The sequence below is a fragment of the Lissotriton vulgaris genome, chromosome 2_1, assembly GCF_964263255.1.
Source record: "Lissotriton vulgaris chromosome 2_1, aLisVul1.2, whole genome shotgun sequence".
Taxonomy (NCBI): domain Eukaryota; kingdom Metazoa; phylum Chordata; class Amphibia; order Caudata; family Salamandridae; genus Lissotriton; species Lissotriton vulgaris.
In genome coordinates, this window is record NC_141687.1 from 321,250,683 (window position 1) to 321,273,651 (window position 22,969).

Sequence of the window (22,969 nt, forward strand, 5' to 3'; positions counted from 1 at the left end):
AATACCGAATCGGTAATGCCAATTCATTCCTATGGGCTTTGAAGCCCATAGGAAAGAATGGGCATTACCGATTCGGTATTTACCGAATCGGTAAATACCGATTTTCACAAGGGTGCAGGGGGTGTCACTTTGACACCCTCTGGCACCCCCAAAACAGGCTCGGGTGCCATGTGGCAGGCATACATGCCCTAAGGGCAGGTCTGCCTGTCACATGGATAGGTGTGCATGCACACATGTGCATGCACACCGGAATCGGTATTTTACCATCAAATTGGATTTGATGGTAAAATACCGATTCGGTAAGGCCTCTGGGACTCTGAAGAGTCCCACCTACATCTGGGTGCCTCAGAATCGGTAAAATTACCGAATTTTTATTTTACCGTTTCGGTAAAATTACCGAATCGGTAATTTTACCGATTCGGTAAAATAATGCCCCCTACATACCTGTCACCCATTTACCGATCGGTAACGGCCAAAATCGGCCGTTACCGCTCGGTAAATGGCCTCAAACGGTCACCTACATCTGGAGATGCTCGAAATAGCCTTCTTAAGGTGCCAGTGAAATGCCTGTCAGTCCAGAATTTCTTGGTGATGCCGCCTCTTTCATGACCTTTGACCTATCCACACAGGTGCAACTTCCCTATAGCTGCCCACATTAACTAAAACTACATTTAAAAAACACAGTATTTTGAAAGGAGGCCTGTGGCAATCACCATGACGGAGTTTCTTGATCATTAGGTAGAAGATCCCTCTTTCGACTCAGAGTGTCTTGTGTAACCCATTAGGTTTTTACATAGTGGGCATGACCGCTCTCGGATGATCAGCCCAGGTCACACCCAACAGCTACACAAGCGGCGCTCTCTCGCCTGCAGCTCTGAGGAAACTTTAAAACGAGCGACTCCTGGGCAAGTAGAAGACTTTAACCTGCCTTACTTTCGTCCAATTATGTACGGATTTTTAGTTGCTACATCATTTAGGCGCTTCAGTAAAAATACATAATGAAGATAATCACTGAGCGGGTCGGAAATGCCAATCGGGGGCCTGAAGATGGCAGGTATGAAGAAAAGTTGCAATTTAGCAGCCTCAAGACAGCTATTTGTCAGTATTTATTACAATGGACTCAGGAATTTTAAGCGTCTGTAGGGAGAGCCTTTAACAGTTATTTTTGTCAGGGGCGAACTTAAGAGATGCTTGGAAGGGGGGGAAGTCAATTTAACTCAGCAGTGGTTCGTCCTGCAGCCTCTTGATATGTACGTTGGACGGTTTACCATTTGCTCCCAGCTCAAGGGTCCTTATGTCACTGGAAAAAGACGAGGATTACCATTATGAAGAGCACAGGCTGTTACTTTCACTCGGGCACCAACCAGTCCAAACCCTGTTTTGCAAACATGGCGCTGCCAAGGGAGCGGCAGAAGTTGGCCGCGGAGGTCAGACAGGTGAGGCAAAGCCAACGGGCAAAGGGGAGGGTGTTAAATAACCTATCACAACCTTCGCCAACAACCAAAAACCAGTCAACTCTGGAACTCGGATTATAACCATCAGCATTAGTATAACCAGCAAGGCACTAAAGGAACATCTGAGGCAAAAAAACAAGCGTGCGCGCGCCTCACGTTTAAAGTAAACAAGCGCACCTGCCTCGCACGGCAGCAGGGAGAGTGGAGAGAGGAGGGGTTCTGTCCCGGATTCCCTTATGGGAGCGAGCAGCAACGCGCAATAATTAGTAACATTTGGCGCCGCTGCTCGCTCCCGCAACGGAATTGCCAAACGTGCATGCGTTCCCATTGGAAGCAATGCAACGGGTGCACGTTTTTGCCTGCAAAAGTGTAGCAAGGACTAAAGGTCTTTTTCCTATCCAGCGCATGTGCGCTGTGTAGGCGAGACCTAAAAAGGGGGAGAGAAATGCATGCGTTTCACTATCTGAATAGGCATATGGTCCACGTCTATTGTATTTGGACTTGCTATTTGGAAAAGAAAGGCAAAGTAGTATAACTCTTTTCATACCAATCTTTGAAAGATTAATGGAGGTGCTATTCTGAAGGCCCACTGTGAAGAGCGAACACTGTCCATTCATCTCGCCAGTCATGCTTCTGAACGGCAAACTCTTATGTTGCACGCAGGTCTATCAGAAAAAAGCACAACATCACAATTAACAATAACAACATTAAACATTTCATACGTAATTTTATCTGAATTCTAATTTTAAAAAGTTGTTTGTTTTAAACATATCATGTAATTAATGTTTAAAACTAAGTTAGTCTTGTCAATTTGCAACAAGAAAGCAGTTGGGAAATGAACTATGCAATAAAGTTTTTAATGGCTAGCTTATACATATCAAGTGGGGGCCGCATTTATGAGGCCCCTGCAGCACTTTTGCGTCGCTGGAGCATCACATTTTTGATGCTCTGGTGGTGCAATATGCCGCAGCATATTAACAAGGCCACGCACTTTACATGCATTTGATGGCCTTATAAATATGTGCACCTTTTATGCAGAACACTGTGTGAAAAGGGCGTTCCATGGGTGTTACTGTGGGTGTTCCCACGCAACACCCATGGAATCTGAAGCATTCCCAGATTTACGGGGAATCATAAACCTGGGAATGCGTTAGATTGTAACAGAGGTTAACGAGGAGAAATGTTTTTAATCTGCAGCACACTTAGAAAGAGGAAATGGCCTCAATATTTTGATTTTTGTGCAGAAAGGTGGCCCTTCTGGACAAAATCAGTCAACTCCGCAACATAAGCACCCTTGCACCATGGCGCAAAGGTGCCTACGTTGGCACGTGGCCACCCATTGTGCATCAGCACTGGGGAAAAGAACAGGAATGTGCCATATTTTATTGATATATCACATTCCTGTCCTTTTTTTATGCAGGGCAGGGCAGCAAGATTCCTTGGGGCGCTGCCCTGCACCAAAACCTCACAAATAAGGCCCTGAGGGGCATATGTGCAAGCACCTATGGCCATTACAACGTCACTTTTAGTTTGAGATATTTAAAACATTTGAGCAATATCAGATGTGTTAAATACCTACAAACTCGTAATTCTGACCCATGCGTAAACAAGAAGACCTAAGCGTAAACAAGGGTTTACACATGGATCCGAATTAACCAACCCACTCATAATCAGGCCTTAAGGCTATTGATTTGTGAGTAACTAGCTAAGTCAATACAGAAATCAATACTTAAGGCGTGATTACAAGTTTCTTGTAATATCCTGATGCTGCAGTTTAAAGAGGGGTGGGAATTATGAATTTAAAGTTATTTAATGCATCTGATAGTTATCAGATGCTTTAAATAACTCAACCTTTGTTAAATTTCAGCAGTTATATAATATAATCAACATTTGTAAAGCGCGAACAATCACCGGTAAGGGTCTCCAGGCGCTGGGGGCCGTCAGGAAGATTAAGCGAGCTAGTGCCCAGAGTCACATGGTGCTGGGCTGACCTGCCGCAGGGGATAGAACCATGATCCCCAGAGTCCAGCGTCAGTCGCCCTGGTAGCAGCATTACACCTCTCCCTCAGGTCAACAAGGCCGAAATGTAACAGGGGATACCATACGGTATTTACCGTATCAGGCAGATTTTGGTGCATAAAACACGAAAAGCCACATGTTGTGCCACAAGAACTAGGTGAAATGTATGGCACCCTATATAAAAACGTACCCGTGGCATAGTTATTTATCAGGGGCGACAAATAACGCCTTAGCTCATAATCAGTCCCTGAAAATAAACTCTGACACTCTTGGTCACATTTTTCATAAGATTTTAATCTGGAGTTAGCTTTTGAAATTCCAACACTTTTGCTCGTAATTTAACAAATTGTATGTGTTTTGTGTGACTCGCAGCACAGTGCTAATATGGTGTGGAGATTCTGCGATTTTACTCACAAACCCGGAACAATAACAGCCAATAAATTCCATTCACAACTCAGTCATTTATGCAGAAGTGCAAGTAGCTCACAAATGTACTCACCAAAACTGAGTTGGAATGTCTTGCAAGAGATACGCTTGGCCAAGCAGAAGGTTTCTGCAAATATTTTTCTGTAAGAAGAGGTCAAACAGAAGCATAATTAAAAATGTACGGCTGGTTTCAGTTACAAAACTGTTTTGTGCGGCTGCGCTTGCTGTCTGAGTTGTCGTCTGACTAATGTGCATTAACATTCTGGTTATACAGCATCACTATTTGCGTAGACCTGTACACCTGCGGCTGAACATCACAGATTGCATTCGTAATAGAGCCATTTATCACTATTATTTCCGGTTTACATACAGTGCTGCTGCGATCATGTACCAGCTCGAATGACAGGTGTAAAAAACATATTTTACAGTGATCGGTGGGTACACAACATTGTTACAATCATAGGTGTAAAACTACATTGGCGATAATGTAATCTACCTAATTCAGAAATGCTGCTGCAAATCTACTTGTATCGAAAATTGAAATAAAAGCTAAATAATAACTTTTCAGTGCTTAATGTATATTTTCCTTGTGCTCAAATACTTACCTGCTGTATATCTGTTTGGTAAAAAAACTGCATCTCTGGGAACCATTGTTGTTCACTGTCGTGCTCAGGTGCACAGTTCAAAAGTGCAAAGTTGGGGGCGTGGCCAAGATGGCGGTGTGAGTGGATGTGTTTTGCTCGAGCTCCGTCCCCGGCGGGCCCATCGCAACTTTACAGCACCTACATCCTTGATTTTTGTCTCTGGATGCTCCCCCTGCCGAGGCCGGGGCATCGACGAAACCTCTGCACCTTATCGAGGGCACGCCGTACCCTCTCTGGAGCGAAGAGCTAAGGGCCAGATGTAGGTAGCCCTTTACCGATCGGTAACGGCCGAAAATACCGATTTTTGGCCCTTACCGATCGGTAAACAGCCATCGAGATGTAGGGAACGAAAAACATAAAGAATCGGAGTGAAAACCGAATCGGAATGAGCACCGAATGGGAAAGTATCCGATACGTACATACCGAAAATCGGACATGTAACGATTCGGAAAAACACCGATTCGGATGCAAAGACCGAATCGGTCCATGTACCGAATCGTTCGTGACACCGAATCGGAAAATCACCGAATCGGTCCATTGACCGAATCGTTAGTGACACCGAATCGGATAATCACCGAATCGGTCCATTGACCGATTCGTTAGTGACACCGAATCGGAAAATTACCGATTCGGTCCATGTACCGAATCGTTAGTGACACCGAATCGGAAAATCACCGATTCGGTCCATGTACCGATTCGGTAGAAAGACCGATTCGGACATGAGCCGAATCGGAAAACATGCCGATTCGTAGGAATCGCCGATCGGGAAATTCCCCGACTCCGACAGTTGGGGAGATGTAGGGAGGCACAGAAACACCGAAATCGGCTCAAAATCGGTAGAATCCACTCGGTATTTACCATGGATTGCAATCAGGTGGTAACCAACTCCAACCCATATAAACAGTCCCAAAATGCATTGCAACTTGCAGGATGGCAGCTTTCTATGTCATTGCGAGGCGGCTACGGCTACAGCAGGAAGGACAGAGGGAATGGCTAAGAAATGAACAGGTCTACAGACAGAGGATAACCCTGTTCATGCTCACAGAGGCAGAGATACTACAGAGATACAGGCTGGACTCTGACACCATACTTGAGCTCATCAGGGATCTCAAGCCATTCTTGGACCACCACACCCCAAGGGCACACGCCATCCCTGTGCACGTCCAGGTGCTATGCAGCCTACACCTGCTAGCGTCTGGCAGCTATCAAAGTGGTGTAGCAGCAGCAGGAGGGGTGAGCCAGAGCAGCCTGTCAAGGTTCTTCCACACATTCCTTGACGCCATGATAGACAGGATGGACCAATACATCTCTTTCCCTGCAACCCACGCAGAACTGCTACAAACCAAAGCTGACTTCTACCAGATGGCACAATTTCCCCAAATCATCGGTTCATAGATGGCACGCACATTCCGATTTGCCCACCAGCGGACACCGAATACATATACCGCAATCGCAAGTCTACACACACCATCAACGTGCAGGTGATCTGCAATGCAAAGTGCACCATCACAGACCTGGTAGCAAAATTTCCAGGGAGTACCCATGACTCCTATATTTTCCAACAGAGCGGCATATATGCACGGCTGATGGCTGGCGAATTTGGAGAAGGATACCTCCTAGGTGAGACACATCATGAGACCCCCATGACACATAGTAGGTAGGTGTAATACATGTATGCATGTGTCTAATGTGACCCCTTTCTCTTCCAGGTGACAGTGCATATGCCCTCCGCTCATTCATACTCACCCCCTACCTCAACCCCTCCACACCCAGCCAAAGGAGGTATAACCGGGCCCACATACGCACAAGGAATGTTGTCGAACGGACCTTTGGCATCTGGAAAAGTAGATTCAGATGCCTGCACAAGAGTGGAGGTGCAAGGCAGTATACCCCCATCACCTGCTGCAAGATCATAGCTGTATGTGCAATGTTACACAACCTTGCGGTAAAGAAGGGCACTGAGGTGGAGTTGTCTGACTACGAGGACCATGACGACGACGAAGCTGTGCCACTGACACAGCCAGCTGGGGTGTGTACGCCAAGTGATGGCAGATACAGACGTGAGGAGATCACTGAGAACTATTTCTGACTGAGTACAGATGCAAAGACAGCCAAATGTTGCTTGGAAAAAACAAATTTTAATAGTGTAGCACCACAGTTACAGCACTGATGTGCTACAAAAAATGGAGTATGGTAAATAAAATACAGTCCAAGGTACTGGTTGCCTCACCCGCCCTTGCCAGGCTATTTTTTTGCCCGCTTGCCAGACCCACTGGGGTGTCCCTCAGCCCCCTCTGAATGCCCAGCAGCATCAGCAGAGCGCCTGGTGCTCCTCCGTGGCTCAGACGCAGCGCTGGCCGGGCTGCTGCGGCTGCTGCTGTCCCCAGCATCACCCAGGTCCAGGGCCGGATTGGAGGCGGTGTTTGAAATTATCATGGCCTCCATGGCAGTGGTGATCCGGGCCATCCCCCTAGTAAGCTCAGCCGTATGCTGACTAAGGACGGATTCTTGGTTGGCGCTGCGATGGCACAGTTGTGCCGTCGCCGCTGCAAGGCGGCCCATGGCGCGGTTCAGAACCCGGGCATCCCGCCTGCGCACCAGCTCATGCTCCTCCTGTCTGCTTGCTGAGTGGGTGATGGCAGTGGTCAGCCTGCCTAACCCTGCTGCCACCTCCTTGTTCGATTCCACCACGGCCTGGAATCCCTTGACCAACTCTCCCATCTGCATGTTGTGCTGCAGGAGCTGGCGTTGGCAGGCCATAGTGGATCTGGCTTGTTGCCTCTGGATTTTCACCATTTGTCCCTCCAGGCCCAGGAATACACTGCCCTCCCGTGGTGGTGCAGCAGTGGTGGTGATGTTACGGCGCCGGGCACTGCTGCTTCCGGCCTGCTGAGTGGGCTGGGGTGCCACTGGTGGGGGGGTGATGCTGGGCGGTCCCTGAGCCCCTGCTCCCGGGACAGGTTGAACAGGTGGCAAGGCCACGGTTGTGGCAGGAGCTGGGGTAGGCGGAATGGTGTCCCTTGTAGGGGAGTTCTCTGGTGAGAACTGCAAGGGGGGTGTGCTGGGCATTACTGGGGAGTGCAGTGTATTGAAGTCAATGACCAGGACTCCCTCCATTCCTAGCCCCGGGGTGTCTCCTTCCTCCTCCTCCTCCTGGCCTGCCTGGCTGGTGCTCGGCCCTGCGACTGCAGTGTCGGACGGTGCTGCTCCCTCTGATGCTGTTCCGCCTGATGGGGCCCCTAGGTACAAAGAAGCATTTGTAAACTGAGTGCCGATGTATTACAGTCAGTACAATTATAGCATTCCACATGTCCTTGCATCTTCTTACACTGTGTCACACTGTTTCCTGTCTTGTGATTCTGCACTGCCATATTTAGCTAACTTCTGCTGACTACATGTACCATGATGCTTGTCTCTTGTATGTTGGTGACAGTACAGTGCTGGGGTTTGCCTATGCATTGTGTCTAATGGGGAGGTGTCTGGTAGGGTGTGTCATGATGCGCATGCTTCTTACCTGTAGCTTTGGCTCTCGCAGAGCTGTCCAGGGTCCCGATTCCAACGACACTCTCCCTCTCAATAGTGCTGGAGACCAGTTCCTCCAGCTCGGTGAGGGGTGGCGCCGGGTTCCTGCCTCCTCCTGTGCCTCCAGCCTGCCTCTGTATCTCGGCCATCTTCCTCTTAGTGAGGCTGCGGATGTCATAGAACCTTTTTTTAAGTTCTTCGACAGACCTGGGGGTGACACCCGCAGCATTCACCTTCTGGGCGATGTCGGCCCAGATTCTCCTCTTGGTGCTGTCTGGCACGTTCAGGGACAGCTTGCCAAACAGCTGGCGGTGCACCCTCACCACCTCCTCGACCAGCACCTGAAGTTCGGTGGTGGTGAACTTGGGCTTCCTCTTCTGGGAGGACTTCTGGCTGTCTGACTGCTCTGCCATGTTCTCCTGTTCAGTTGGCAACCTCCTACTCCCACTGCTGCAAACTGTGAGTGTTGAGCTCAGGCTGGCTCTCCAGAAACTTCTTAATTAGCTGCACCTGCCAGTGTTGCCACTCCCTGTTTGGGTGGGGGAGGGGGAGCCACCTCATTGGCTGAATCGGCTTTTGCCGATTCGGCTTTTACCGAATCGGTAATATCCGATTCGGTAAAATCCGATTCGGTATTAACCGATTCGGTAAAAGCCGATTCGGTTCCTTCAATGCATTCCTATGGGCTTTTTCGCCATGGGTGTGTTTTCATGGCTACGAATCTATGATTGCCGAATCGGATTTTACCGATTCGGCTTGTACCGAATCGGTATTCGCCGAATCGGGAATATCCGATTCGGTGGTAGCCGATTCGGTACGTTCCGATTCGTTGTTAGCCGATTCGGTACTTTCCGATTCGGACCGAGCCGATTCGGAACGTACCGATTCTCATTACCGATGCCGACCGAATCGGTATTCATTCGGATTTTTTCCCCTACATCTCGTTTTCCGATTTCAAAATACCGATTCGGCCCGCCTCGGTATTTTGAAATCGGAAAATCGCGTTTACCTACATCGGGCCCTTAGTGTGTAGCTCTCCCCCAAGTGCTTGCGACGGCGCACTGTCCGGAGCAGGGGGCTCTTGGCTACCCGACAGAAACACTGCCTGGCACCTCTCTGTCTCGGTGATGGGGGCACTGGGCGCGACCCAGCTGGTAGTGCATCTGTGGATCGAGGACTGAAGCAAGAGAGCTGCACGGCTTTGAGCCTGGAGGTGCGGTAGAAGATCCGGGCCCAGACCGGCTTATCTACATTGCGAGTGTTCTGCAGAGCTCAGTGGGCGGACTCTGCGAGCGTTAGGACTGCAGCTTGACTTCTATTGGTGAGGCTGCAGTGGGATGAAAACTTGCATGAGACCTCGCCGACACAGAGTTTGGGTGTCGCTTGGCCTCCGGTTGAGGTCTACCGTGGCTCCCCCGGGGTTGGCGTTGACTGTTGGTCCCCTGGAGAGCTGCTGTCTGGGACACAATTGCGGCAGCCGGGAGAGTGCGGTAAGCGTCAGCGGGCCCAGAGCGCATTTTACATTTTAACTGCACAGTGATGCGTGCTATCATTAAGGGGGCCAGGTGCGTTGGAGAGGATCTGGAGAGAGTGGCCTTTGGAGACGGGCCGAGCTGCCTGAATGGTCCCCTACTCAATGAAGACAGGCTGAAGCGTGCTGGTTATGAACAGCTTGCATGATATTGTGCCTCTCTGAAGTGTTAGTCCCTGCTTGCCTTTCACGGAGACCTGCCGGTGGCGAATCCCATATGGCCTGCAGTGAAGAGATCGAAGGAGGACGAGGGGCTCGACGCTGGATTCGAGAGCTAAACAGGCACAGTGGTTCTAGAGTGCACCTCTCATTGTTTCCCTGCGGCCTGCTGCTGGGATCGTCTGTTGCCCTGAGTTGGAAGTAGGCCGGAAGACATTTGACGCTGCAAATTTGGAGAATTGGACATAGATCCCCCCTGGGCCTGCACCTCAACTGGGAAAGGAATACAACCAGAAGGGACAGGTTTGCATTGCCTCTTCACCCTTTGATCCACACTGAGAGTGCCTGGGGCCGTGTCAACCTACTCTCATTAAAGCGGCTACCACACACGTGAGGGGTAACTACCAGGGCCAAATCATGGTGAAGGCCAAAAATAAGAAGGAGCGCTCAGTGTGGATCTCCTTGTGCAGTCCACCGGGGATACGCAAAGCGCTGGGCAGGCTGCAGCCTGGGAAGGTGCTGTTGGGGTGGTTACCATTGAGCTCCTGGAGTCCCTATTCGCTTTCGAATACAAAGACATTCTGGCCATTAAAACGGGCCTGCAAGCCTTCCTCAGAGAGATGCAGAGGGATATTGACACAGTGGGAGAAAGAGTGGCGAATCTTGAGGATTCCGCGATGGCTAAAGACTAAGAAACTGCCGATCTCCAGCAAGAGGTCATACGATTGCACGACCTTCAAGCTCATATCAGAAGACCTGAAGAAAAGGTCTGGAAGAAACAATGTCCAAGTTCACTCAGTCTCTACAGGTGCAGAAGTTGAGGATCTAGAGGGATATGTCGAGGCAGTGTTCCAAGCGGTTCTGAATGCCCCGGAAGAGACAACAGTTAAAATAGATTGCTGTCATCGAGTGAGGCCCCCTCGGCAACCCAATCGCCCCTCGGCGGATATCCTAGGTTGCGTAAATGACTTTATAGTGAAGGAGGAGATTCTTAAGGGGACAAGCTCCAACCAACTGCTACAGTTCAGAGATCACACGCCACAGCTCCACCAAGATTTGGCGGCCAGCACTCTTCAAAAATGGAGAGACTTCCGACCTGTGACCAATCATTTGAGATCAACTTGTATAGCTTACTCCTGGGACCACCCGTTCCGCAGAATTTTTCGCTATGAAGGGATACTTCAACAGGTCCGTTCTCTTGCACCTCCATTCTCTTGCGGCGACCTGCAAACTTTTAAACCTAGCTGTTGATAGCTTGGTCTCACAGTCTTTGGTCAAAGAAAATGGGGCTCCGACCACACAACAGCGGGGCCAGGGTCTGGGGTAAGACTGGACCACTTACGACCTGACCCTGCAACAATGGTCAAAGAACGATCTGCAGTGCTTCGGACACTCTCCGGAGCAGAAGGGGATTGTCTGGACTCTAATGACTGAGGTATTGGTGGATGGGTGCGCTGCTTAGCTTGATTCAGCCTGAGGGGGACGGGGGGGATTAATTTATTGATGGGAGCTGCCCTTAGCTCTCTTGGCTGCCCCCAGATGTTGTGGCCCCCCCTTTGGGATGGACACTATGTACTTTTTTTCTTTTGTTTGCATTCAGATTACTGTTTTCTTTTAACTGTTTTTGGGTGGGTAGGGATACCTCTTCAGTAAGCCTCCTAGAATATCCCCTTCAGAAATTGTCTCTCATGGTATTTTCAAATGATCAGTACTTTCCAGGGCTTGCTAAATCTCAGTGGTACAAAAACCTAATATACATAGACTCACTATCCCTACCAGGCATATGGAGATTAAAATAGTTAGCCTCAATGTTAGCAGCCTTAACAACCCTGTTAAGCGGAAGGCGATACTCTCCCTACTTGAGCAATCCGGGTTTGATATTTGTTTGCTTCAGGAGACTCCCTTACTCTCAAAAGATACTCACAGGATGCTAGCTAGAGGGTTTCCCTGTCAATACTGGTCCCCCGGGAAGGGTAAAAGGGGCGATGTGGTCATTTTGTTTTCCAAGTGCCTTAGGGGCACTGTGATGGGCTCTGTGGGTGAGATTAAGGGGCGTTTGTTAGGTCTGAGGGTACGGATGGGAACTTATCACTACACTGTAGCTTCAATCTACCCCCCTAATTAGCAGCAAGACGATTTCTTGATGGAAGCAATTGCCAAGGTATTCTACACACCTGATACTGAAGTAGTGGTGGGCGGAGACCTAAACTTGGTGATGGACTTGGAGATGAATCGCTCCGGATCGAGGACTGGAGGTGCGGGAGCTCTGTTTTTCACTGGTAGGGAGTCGCCAGAGGAATATCGTCTAAGAGACGCCTGGCGTGGCCTGCGTCTAAGCAACCATGTAAATGTAAATGTGTTTCGATTTATATAGCGCACTATAACCCAGGGGTCTCTAGGCGCTTGCTTATGGAACCCGTCCTGGTATTCCCCTGTGGGATACCCCGGCTGGGTATCCACAAGGTGAAAGCCAGGCATCCCACCGCGAGGGGCCATAGTGGAGATTAAGCAAGCTATTGCCCAGAGTCGCAGAGTGTGATCCCGTGAGTCGAGTGGGCACCAGAGCGAGAATTGTCGACTCCGTGGAATTTTTGAGCCCGAGACCCACCGAGGCGGGGAATCGAACCCTGGTCCACGGCCGATCTCAGCTTCCGGGTCTGCCGCCTCTAACCACTGAGTCACACTTCTACTACACATATTATTCTGCGGCACATAAATCCTACGATCGCTTGGACCACTATCTTGACCCTTCTGCCACACACCCAGGCCTCCTCTATTGAAGCCCGGTCATTCTCTGAACATGCACACATCACTCTGACTATGCGCACTTCCTCCCCTGCACCTTCACCACCACAGTGGCGCCTGAAAGAATCAATGCTGTCGTCCCCGACAGTTATAAAAGCACTAGGAACCACACGGACAAATTGCATTACACTTCACAATGACGGATCCACTGCGCTGTCTTCACTATGGGAGGCACTTAAATTGGTCGCTTGGGGGCCCTAATTGCTAAAGCTGCACATGAGAATAAGATTTGAAGGGCTAAAAGGAAGGAGCTCGAATCAAAAGTAAAGGAACTTGAGACAATGTAAAATGGCTCTAGAGCCCCTGGGATCTGTAGACAATTTGAGAATGAGCGTCTCCATCTCCGGTGCCTAGATCTGGATATAGATGAACATGCTGTAACGCGACTGAAGCATAAATACTATGTGGGAGCAAATAGAGGGGGTCACATGCTAGCACATTGCTTGCAAGCAGCATGCGCAAGCAGTAAAAACGGTGCTGGGAGCCCTGGCAGTGGAGGTCTCCAAGGATCTTGGCAGATTGCAAATGCCTTTCAGACCTACTTCTATCAATCAATCAATCAATCAGGAGTTTGTTAAAGCGCAACTACTCACCCGTAAGGGTCTTAAGGCGCTAGGGGTGGGGGGGGGGTGCAGGTTCCATTCCATCAAGGAGGGGGTCTGTCGAAGAGCCAGGTTTTGAGGTTTCTTGCGAAGATGGGGAGAATGGTGGAGCTGCGAGGGTGGGAGAGCAATTTCACTGACAATGAGTCAGTGGAGCCCTTACTCCCCTCAGATCCATACGCCTATGTTAACGGGGTGACGGTCACCCCCCTCCCGTCTAGATCCTACCAGTATTAAGGTAGTGATAGCTGCTATTGCCCGATTGAAGCCTTTGAAGGTGCCAGGACCAACCCTGGGCGGAGCTGGCGGGGCGGAACTACGCGGAAGTCCATGGAGCTGGGGACCAACTCCGTGGAACTCCGCTCCGCCGCCCCCTCCAACCCCCCTAGTAAGAATTCAATGAAGAAAGACATTAAATGGAAAAAATAAAGACTTACCTTGACTGTGAGAAATGCGCATGGGCGGGGTCGGGCGCATGCACAGATCACCATGAAACGCGAGGAAGGGGAGTATGGCAGCCCAGGGACGCCACAGTCAAGGAAAGTCTTTATTTTTTCCATGTAATGTCTTTTTTTATTTATATTTACTAGGGGGTAGAGGAGGCGGGGGCTGATCAACTCCGCTCCACCGTGGAGTGTGCGGAGAGTAGCCTACTCCGCATTCTCCGCAGAACGCGGAGTAGGCAAATCTCTGCATACTCCGCGGGTAGAGTAGAGCTCTCTGCCCGCACTTAGCCAGGACCCGATGGGTTTGGTGCAGTCTTTTATAAGACTTTTTGCGCTGAGTTGGCTCCCCTGCTCACTTGTTTGTTCAATTCATTCGTGGATACCGGTACACTTACCGAATCAATGCTTCAAGCCTCGATTACCGTACCCAAGCCTTGTAAGGATCTCATGTTTTGCAGCTCATATCACCCAATTTCATTGTTGAATGTCGATGTGAAGCTATTCACTAGTATCATTGCACAGCGACTGAACCCTCTTTTCCCCGGCCTAATGGATCCAGACCAAGCTGGATTTATCCCTGGTCGACAATGCGGGGACAATACCAAGCGGATCTGCCATCTAATCGATATGGTACAGCGTTCCTACAAGGAGGCCTTGTTATTAGTGGTTAAGGCCTTTGATTGGGTGCACTGGCCTTATTTGTTCGCTCCCCTAGAATGCTTCGATATGGGCATGTGCTTCCGCAAGTGGATTGTGAGTATATATAGCTTCCTTAGTGTCCCGGTAAAGGTGAATGGTGTACGATCTCTCCGTTTCGCAATCGGGAGAGGTACAAGGCAGGGCTGTCCCCTCTCACCATTGCTCTTTGCTCTCTACATGGAGCCCTTCGCACAAAGACTCCGGGGCAACCCCTACGCAACGGGCATTCCATTTGGAGCTGACCGACATTTGATCAGCCTATATGTCAATGACGATATATTCTCCATCGCTCATCCCCTGACTTCTCTTCCAGCTATTGTGGCGGTTCTGCACACCTTTGGTGGAGCATCAGACTTAAAATCAATTTATAGAAGTCGCAAATACTAAACTTGACGTCTAAACAGACCACCATGGGAACCCCATGGGCTGAGTTTGATTTTAATAGGGTGACATAGATAATAACAGACCTAGGGTTGGTCCTCAATAAGAGCCTAGCAAAAACATCCAATGCAAACTATTCTAAACTGCTTGCATGCATACGAAAAGACTTTGCGCAATGGTGGCGCCTGCTATTGTCATGGCTAGGTGGGCTTGCTGCAGTTAAGATGAACGTTTTACCAAGGGCACTATATATTTTCCAGACTCTTCCCCTTCTCCCACCCTCAGGTGTACTCCCTAACATCCAAAGGGAGATTGAGTGTTTTATCTGGAGCCCGGTTTCTCCTAGGCTGCAGAAAACTGTATTGCAGTGCCCCATAAGGAAATGTGAACTGCTATTTTCAGGTTTCTCTACTACGATACTTGGTGGAATGGAACCGTCCGATGATGGAGAAACACTGGGTATTTATGGATCAGACAGTTGCCAGATGCCATGTATGGAAGGAAGTGTGGTTACCTAGGGCCTCGCGTGCTTGGGGGCTGTACTCTTCTGCGATAACGCGGCCAAACTTACAGGTCTTGGATAAGGTGGCCCTGTCAGCGAATATCACAACGTTCCCGTAGCCTATGTCCCCCATATTCTCAAATCCTGATTTTTCGCCTGGTATGGCTAAGGGGTAGGTACACGCTGGGTGAAGGGAGGATGCAATCGATTGGGCTGCCTTTTTGACCATAATGGCCACATTCCTTTTACAGAATTCACAGTTGACTATGCCTTATCTTCCTCGGACCACTTTCTCCACACACAAATGTTACACCGGGTATTGGGAGCTTCCACCCATCCCCTGGTGCGCAGGCCTATTCTCCCGTTTGAAAAGTGATTATTTATTAAGAAAGACGACCAAAAACGAATTTCTAAAATATACTTCTTCCTATCTCAGGGGATTCGCAAGGTCAGATCTTTGGGTCAGAAGTGGTGGGAGGTGGAAATTGGTCAGACATTATCAGACAAAGAGTGGGAGGACATTTTTTATAGGACTCATCATACTGCACACACCATGGGTCATACCGAAACATCGTATAAACTCATTTCATATTGGTAATACACCCCCTCCCGAGTAATGAACTGGAACTCCCAATGCAAAGGGCTATGCTGGCGAAGAAGTGGGAGCCCTGGCACTCTCCTTCATTTGCTATGAAATTGTCCAAAACGCACTAGATACTGGGATAAAATCCTAGATGATATAGATAGGGCCTTTAATACCACTATCCCTAGGTTCCCCGCTTATACTACACTGGGTTTGCCTAATACATTGACCTTTCCCTTATGCTCAATTAAAGGTAGACAGATGGCCCTGGCACTTAATGTCGCCCACCGAGTGCTTTTATCTTGTTGGAAGACTGATAGAATACCGGATCATACACAATGGCTCCACCAATTGTGGTCCCATTTGGGAATGGAACGATTCTCAATGGCCACCCTGAGGAATAAATCTGATTATGCGAAGATCTGGGGCCCCTTTATATCAATACTCTCTTGTGAGTTTCAAGAGCTGACCTGTCCAATTTAATTGCACATTTTGAAACTGATACCGGACCAGCAGGGAGAGAATGAGGCCATTATTCTGGGTAGGAACCATCGGGGGAGGGTTGGCTTGTTGTTCCCATGTATGGATTTATCCATGTTTCTTTTATTGATTTATGGCTCACTCAGAGAAGGTTACGGAGGGGGTCAGAGTGGGGGGGTTAGGTCCCTCTAGTGTGGATCTAGAAGTGTTTTTTTGTTGTGTTACTGTTTATTTGTTTATGAAAATGCAGACTTTTTGACTCAGTACCTGTTGTTTTTGCCTAATGTTTTTATTATAAGGCCACCTCATACTGTTGGCTGTTGGTCACATGTACTGAAGTTAATATGGACCTGGCCTCAACTAGCCCCCCCTTTTCTCTTTGTCGACGCCGCTGGCCCAGGTTGGGTTGTAGGCAACTTGCAGTGTATTTACTTTGCATAGGAAATACTATATTTTCTGGTTACATTTTTATCTTGATGACCTCTAATGCAGCCGGACCATTGGGTTGTAGGCAAAGATGTGGTGAAATGTTTTAATATATGCTTTGCTAATAAAAAAACAATTTAATCTAAAAGTGCAAAGTTATCTAGGGTGTGCTTTACAGTTTCTGGCTCATTTTATTTGCTTACTATATAGGCATGAGATACATATTACATAAGATTCTTTTCCTCTTCTCTGCACTTGTTACTGATACATATTGGTTGTCGAGGAAAATGCGTTATTTTTAGGCCTAGCTTGTCCATATCTATTGCTATCAATTGTTTGCATTTACAGTGGGCCTGGTTCTGCCCTAGAGGAGTATCTCTTTCTCAACCAATGCCATTAACTTTTTAATTTTATCATTTCACTTCCTATGTTGTGTGCTTGCACTGCAATACATGATGTGCACTCAATCATCAGATGTTCATTTTTTTATGTCCTTGGTACATTGTATATGTAAAGCAATCAATCAGTATTTGTAGAGCGCAGTTTATCACCCATGAGGGTATCCAGACGCTGGTATGTTGGGCTTAGTTGAAAAATCTAGTCTTGAGTCACTTAGTTCAATTCTTTTATTCGATTAACCGTTTTGTCAATCATAAAAAGTACATCGTAATAAAACAATACATTAAAAAAAAAATCACAATTGTTGTTAATACATTTTAGGAATACAGTTTATGTACATTTACAGCACTAGTACTGACAATCAGACGAAGTTCAATTCCAGGGTTTTACGGATGGCTATACAAGTTTTCAAAAACACAGCTAAATTCTTTGCCACATATTGCGAGTCAAGCTGTTGCAAAGCTAAAAACGCCGGGCGACAGGTCCTCAACCCCATTTGTCGTAACAAAGGTAAGACCCAGCGCCTGCGTGGTACTGCGTAGTAGTGGCAAAACAGTACCACATGCATTGTTGTTTGGGGGGAGACCTTGTCGCATGGACATTTATCCAAATCGTGTGACCAGGTAGACATTTTAGGAAAGGTAACTAAACGGAAAAACAAATTAAACCGAAACCTTGTTAATAGGTACTTTTCATAATTGGTTATGTAATATGATAAATATGGTTGGGTGCCTGGAGACGTCTGAACCATCAGAATGTGGGCATTGGATTGTTTGGATACTTCACTGGACATACAGAGTTCCCTTAGATGAGTAAGACAATGTGCTTTCAGGGTTTTTCTACTCATCTCAGTAATGGCTGAAGGCTCGATGATGTACTGAGTAAAGTCAAGGTCTTTCAAGAAGTTGATCACAAAAGACAGCCATGGAATGTTTTTCCAGGCCGACATCTCGAGACAATCTGAGATCAGGGCACGCGTAAGATGGCACTGGGGCTTTGTCCATATACGGTGCCATAGTAGCATTGGTTGACACCTAACATAATCTGTTAGATAATCTATCCCAAGCTCTATATGGCATCCGAAAGAGGGGGAGCTCTGCGGGAGAGCCAGAAGATATTTTACAAAGCCATTTTGTATTTTTTGTAGTTCGTCTGTTTTTACGTAGCCCCAAACCCCGGCTCCGTAGGTTGCAATGCTCAGGCATTTTGCTTGATGGATTTTAAGCAATACTGGGGGAGATGGTTTGCCCATTTTTCTGGAAAAGGAAACGAGGGCAGAAGTTGCACGTTGGTAGAGCAATCTTCTATTTACCATCGCCCTTTTCCATGATCATTTATCGTCTACGAGGATACCCAAGTAGGGGTATTCCGTGACGCGTTCCAGTTTTGATTGGTCTATGCAAAGATGTTTCGAGCTTTTTACCTTGGGGCCTGATTGCATGACAAAGGTCTTGGTCTTATTGACCTTTAGCCCAAGTGAGAGCATGAAAGTGCAATATTTATCTAGCTGTTTCTGAAGTTGCACTAGGGTCCTAGCAAATATTACGGAGTCGTCCGCGTAGAGGAGTGCTGGTATCGGGCGCTTATTGATGGTAGGTAGATCCCGGCACCCCTCCAGCATGGCCGCTTCCAAGCCGTTGGTATATAAATTAAATAAAAAGGGGGCGAGGACGCAGCCTTGTCTTACTCCACGATTTATTGGAAAAGATGGGGTCAACTCACCACCTGTGCCAAATCTTACGCGAGCCGATGCGCCAGTATAGAGCTCCCGCAAAAATTTGAGAAGAGGTGGGTCGACACCCAACTTGTCCAAAATAGACCAAAGCTTGACATGGATTACACAATCAAACGCCGCACTGAGGTCGACGTAGACCATGAAAAGGTTTCCCCGTTTAACTCCAGCATATTTCCCTATTAGAAGTGTTAGATTTAGTGCTTGTTCAACAGTGCCCAGTCCCTCCCGGAAACCGTACTGGAGGTCTGTTAAGAGTCACTTAGTGAAGTCAGTCAGCGAGGGTTATGTTCGGATTTGTAGAGGGCGTTTCAAGACTTGACATCGAGGTTGGAAAAGAAGCGGGCCCCTACTGTGGCTATAGCGGTTGCGCTTTGTCTGTGTGAGGGAGGAGGAGCGGAGGTTTCTGGACTGTTGGTGGAAGTTTAGGTGGTGGTCCAAGTATGCTGGTCCTTGGTTGTGAAGGGCTGTGTAGGCGTGTTTCAGTAGTTTAAATTGGCCTCTTTTCTTGTAGGGGAGCCAGTGGAGGTTCCTCAAGTGTTGGGTGAAGTGAATCCATTTGGGCAGGCTGAGGATCAATCTGGCCTCGGCGTTCTGTATCGTCTGAAGCCTTCTCATGAGTTTGGTGGTGGTTCCTGTGTTCAGTGCGTTGCCAAAGTCCAGACAGCTGGTGATTAGGGCTTGTGTGACTGTTTTTCTCGTGCTTATGGGGAGCCTTTTGAAGATTCCTTAGAGCATGCGGAGAGTGTGGAAGAAGGCATAGGAGACTGTGTTGATCTGTTGCGTCATGTTAATTTTGCTGTGCAGGATGATGCTGAGGTTGCGGATGGGGTCTTTTGCTGTGATGGTGCATCTCAGTTTGGCGGACCACCAGGTGTCGTTCCAGAGGGAGTTTTGGTTGCCAAAGATCAGCACTTCTGTCTTGTCTGTGTTGAGCTTCAGACTGTTGTCCCTTATCCAGGCTGTGACAATATTCATGCAGTTGTGGAAGTTGGTCTTGGTGACGGTGTTCTGTTGGGAGGATGAGCTGGGTGTCTTCAGCATAGGATATGATGTTGATATCGTGGGTTCTGACGATGTTGGCTAGAGGCGTCATGCAAGTGTTGAAGAGGGTGGGGCTGAGGGATGAGCCTTCAGAGATGGCGCAGATGGTGCTTGTGTGTTCCAAGGTGAAGGAAGGTATGCAGATTCTCTGTGTAAGTCTTGTGAGGAATAATTCAATCCATCTGAGTGCGTCTCCCTTGATTCCGACCTGGTGCAGTCTTTTGATGAGTGTGTAGTGGGAAACAGTGTTGAATCCTTTTTTGACCGGAGCTTGGGATCTTAAGATGGCTGCCAGGTGTATGTCACTTGTAGTTCGATAAAGTTGGATCAAAGGTCGGATTTGTCTATAGGGCAATCAGGCTGTACCCAAGGGGCTGGTCTAACAGCTTGGTGTGTGGGCCATTTTTGAGCTGTTTGTGGGCCTTCTTTATGGCCATGTGGGCCAGTTTTTACTGTTGATTATCCTGATAGTATAGCATCATTCTCTGCCGCAATCATTATCTGCAGCATACACAAATGCATGCAGGCTCCCATACCTTACAAAATAGCCATAGAGTGTGTCTTTACTATACGGTTCCTTAATCGTGGCCACGTTTATTTTGGTGCCAAGGGCCTTTTTTTGTCAAAGTGTGATCTGTTCTCAAGATGGCTGACGTCTTATGAGATCAAAATGAGTTTTCTGCAAGCTACAGTCATCTCTTGCTTGTATTTTTAAGTTAAGCAATGTTTATCAGTGTATTTGATAACTGATTAATGACATGTCGTAGCTTATTCCCACATAGATAAGGACTTGATATTACATTTATATATCTTCCCAATGATAGTACCTTTGGTTCATACATGTTCTAGAGACATCCCTAATACGAGGGCATCAGGTTATTGTTAATTCTGCCAAAATAAATGCACACATAATATTTTACATATGTTGGAAATCTTGAACATATGTTCTCCATTCATCTCAAAGCAAACACATGGAGATGATGAACGGAGCACCAAACCTTTTCAGACCCCCCCACCCCCCCGCCCCCCCAGTCACAGATCTGGGTTGAATCCATCATTGTTCTTTAGTTTACTTTGCCACCCCAGTTCAGACCCCACGATATGCAACTCATTTTTGACCCTGTGCCTCATGGGAACAGCCCAGGCCGAACTACCAAACCAAGACTTCCCTGGACTGAAAACAAGCATCCTGGGACTGTTTTCAGGGTACCACCCCTCTTCAGCTAGGCTAGCTTGAATCCAGTGGAAAAGTGAGCAAGGGACCGACATCTGGGCATACTCTGCCAACTTAGTGGGAACAAGGCAAACACAAGGAAATGATGAATGGCACGTTGAAACTTTTCAGACATTCACCCCAGTACGTAATCTGGGTTGAATCCTTCATCGTTCTTTAGGTCACTTTGCCACCAAAGGTCAGACCCAGCCGTATATAAATCAATCTTGACACTTTGCTTCATAAGAACAGTCCAGCCCAAACTGCCAAGCTTAGTCTTCCCTATACCAAAAACAAGCATCCAAGGACCGGTTTTGGGGTAACACCCCTCATCAGCCAGGTTAACTTGAATCCAGTGGCAAAGTGAGCAAAGGACCCACGTCTGGGCATACCCTGCCAACTTCGAGTGAACAAAGCAAACTCAAGGAGATAATGGACGCAGCGCTGAAACTTCTCAGGCACTTACCCCCTGTCACAGATCTGGGCTCAATCCATCATCGTTCTTTAACTCACTTCGCCACCCCAGTTCAGACACAGCCATATGCAAATCAGTCTTAACCCTGTGCCTCATGGGAACAGTCCAACCCGAACTGCCAAGGCAAGTCTTCTCTGGTCCGGAAATAAGCATCCTGGGATCGGTTTCGGGGAAACACCCCTCATCAGCCAGGTTAGCTTGAACCCAGTGGCAAAGTGAGCAAGGGACCCACGTCTGGTGAACAAAGCAAACACAAGGAGATAGTGGATGGCACGCTGAAACTTTTCAGACAGTCACAGATGTGGGTTGAATCCATCATTTTTCTTTAGCTTACTTCGCCACCACAGTTCAGACCCAGCCTTATGCAAATCAGTCTTGACCCTGTGCCTCATGGCAAAAGTCAATCCGAACTGCCAACCTTTCATCTCAGTCCACAAGTACTGCTGCTCTCAAGTATCACCCTTTTGAATGAAGAGCACCAGGGGGTCCAAAGCACTGTAAGAAATCAAACTCCAACTTATAGAGAAGGAGCTTGCCCACTTGCATGATGCCAACTAGCTTTCCCTTTGGACTGTGTCATCAGCTATCAGTTGTTCCACCTGTGATAGCCCGACCACTGCACAATTTAGAAATATAAACTTTGAACAAATCAGTCACAAGTGTCCAAAAACTAGGGTGACATTTTCAATCAGTCCATCCCTTCATGGATCTCTTTTATGAGGTGTTTCTTTTTAAGCATAGTGCTTAAATAGAATTTAAGCATTGTGCCTCAATATAAATAAGAAAGAAGGGCAATTTGGATAGTAAAGGTGTTCTTCTTTATATCTTTCACCACAAACTGCTTTTTACGCTTTTTCCGATGGTCAGCACTGTTAAAGTGTATTGAAAAACAGGGGGTTGATAAAGGTCTGTGAGCCAATAAGAGTGCCTAAGAATTGTTTATCAGAGGAGTATCATTACGAGCATGTCCTGCATTTAGCATAGAATCACATTTGCTGCCTCCCCCTCCTGGTGTTCTTCCTCCTGTTTTTCTTGATTCGCCTCCTAATCCTTCTGCTTCTCAAAATCCTCCTCCCATTCTGTCTCTTTTCCTCCACTTAAATATCTTCAACATCCTCATCCTCTTCTTGCTCTACATACCCCTTCTCATCTTGCCCAGCTACTTTTCTAATGACCAACCCCCTCTTCTTCTTCATTTTCCTCTCTTGCCCCTCATGGTCCTCTTCTGGAACCTGCACCTTCTTGTCTCTGCCTCTTCAAACACCTGTTCTTCCTCTGGACTCTGGTCCAATATTCCATAGTCTTGATCCTCCAGCCTTCCTTTGGATTGACTTGGCCTGCCTCCTTATCCTTCCTATCATTATGGTCCCCCTCCTAGTACTTCTTTGCCTGGTCTTGGTTATTCTCTGGGTCATGGCTAACCCTGG

General features: G+C 47.8%; 1 protein-coding gene across 1 annotated transcript in view; it reads right to left on the bottom strand.

The window, feature by feature from the left end:
- The window catches only part of ITGAE (integrin subunit alpha E), a 771,961-nt gene that overhangs the window by 656,802 nt on the left and 92,190 nt on the right, over positions 1-22,969 (bottom strand). Inside the window, exons 4-5 of the mRNA XM_086955032.1 lie at positions 3,973-4,040; positions 2,002-2,119 (exon numbers count right to left, since the gene is read on the bottom strand). Of these exons, the coding sequence (XP_086811158.1) occupies positions 2,002-2,119; positions 3,973-4,040 (186 nt within the window). The remainder of the gene's footprint in view (positions 1-2,001; positions 2,120-3,972; positions 4,041-22,969) is intronic.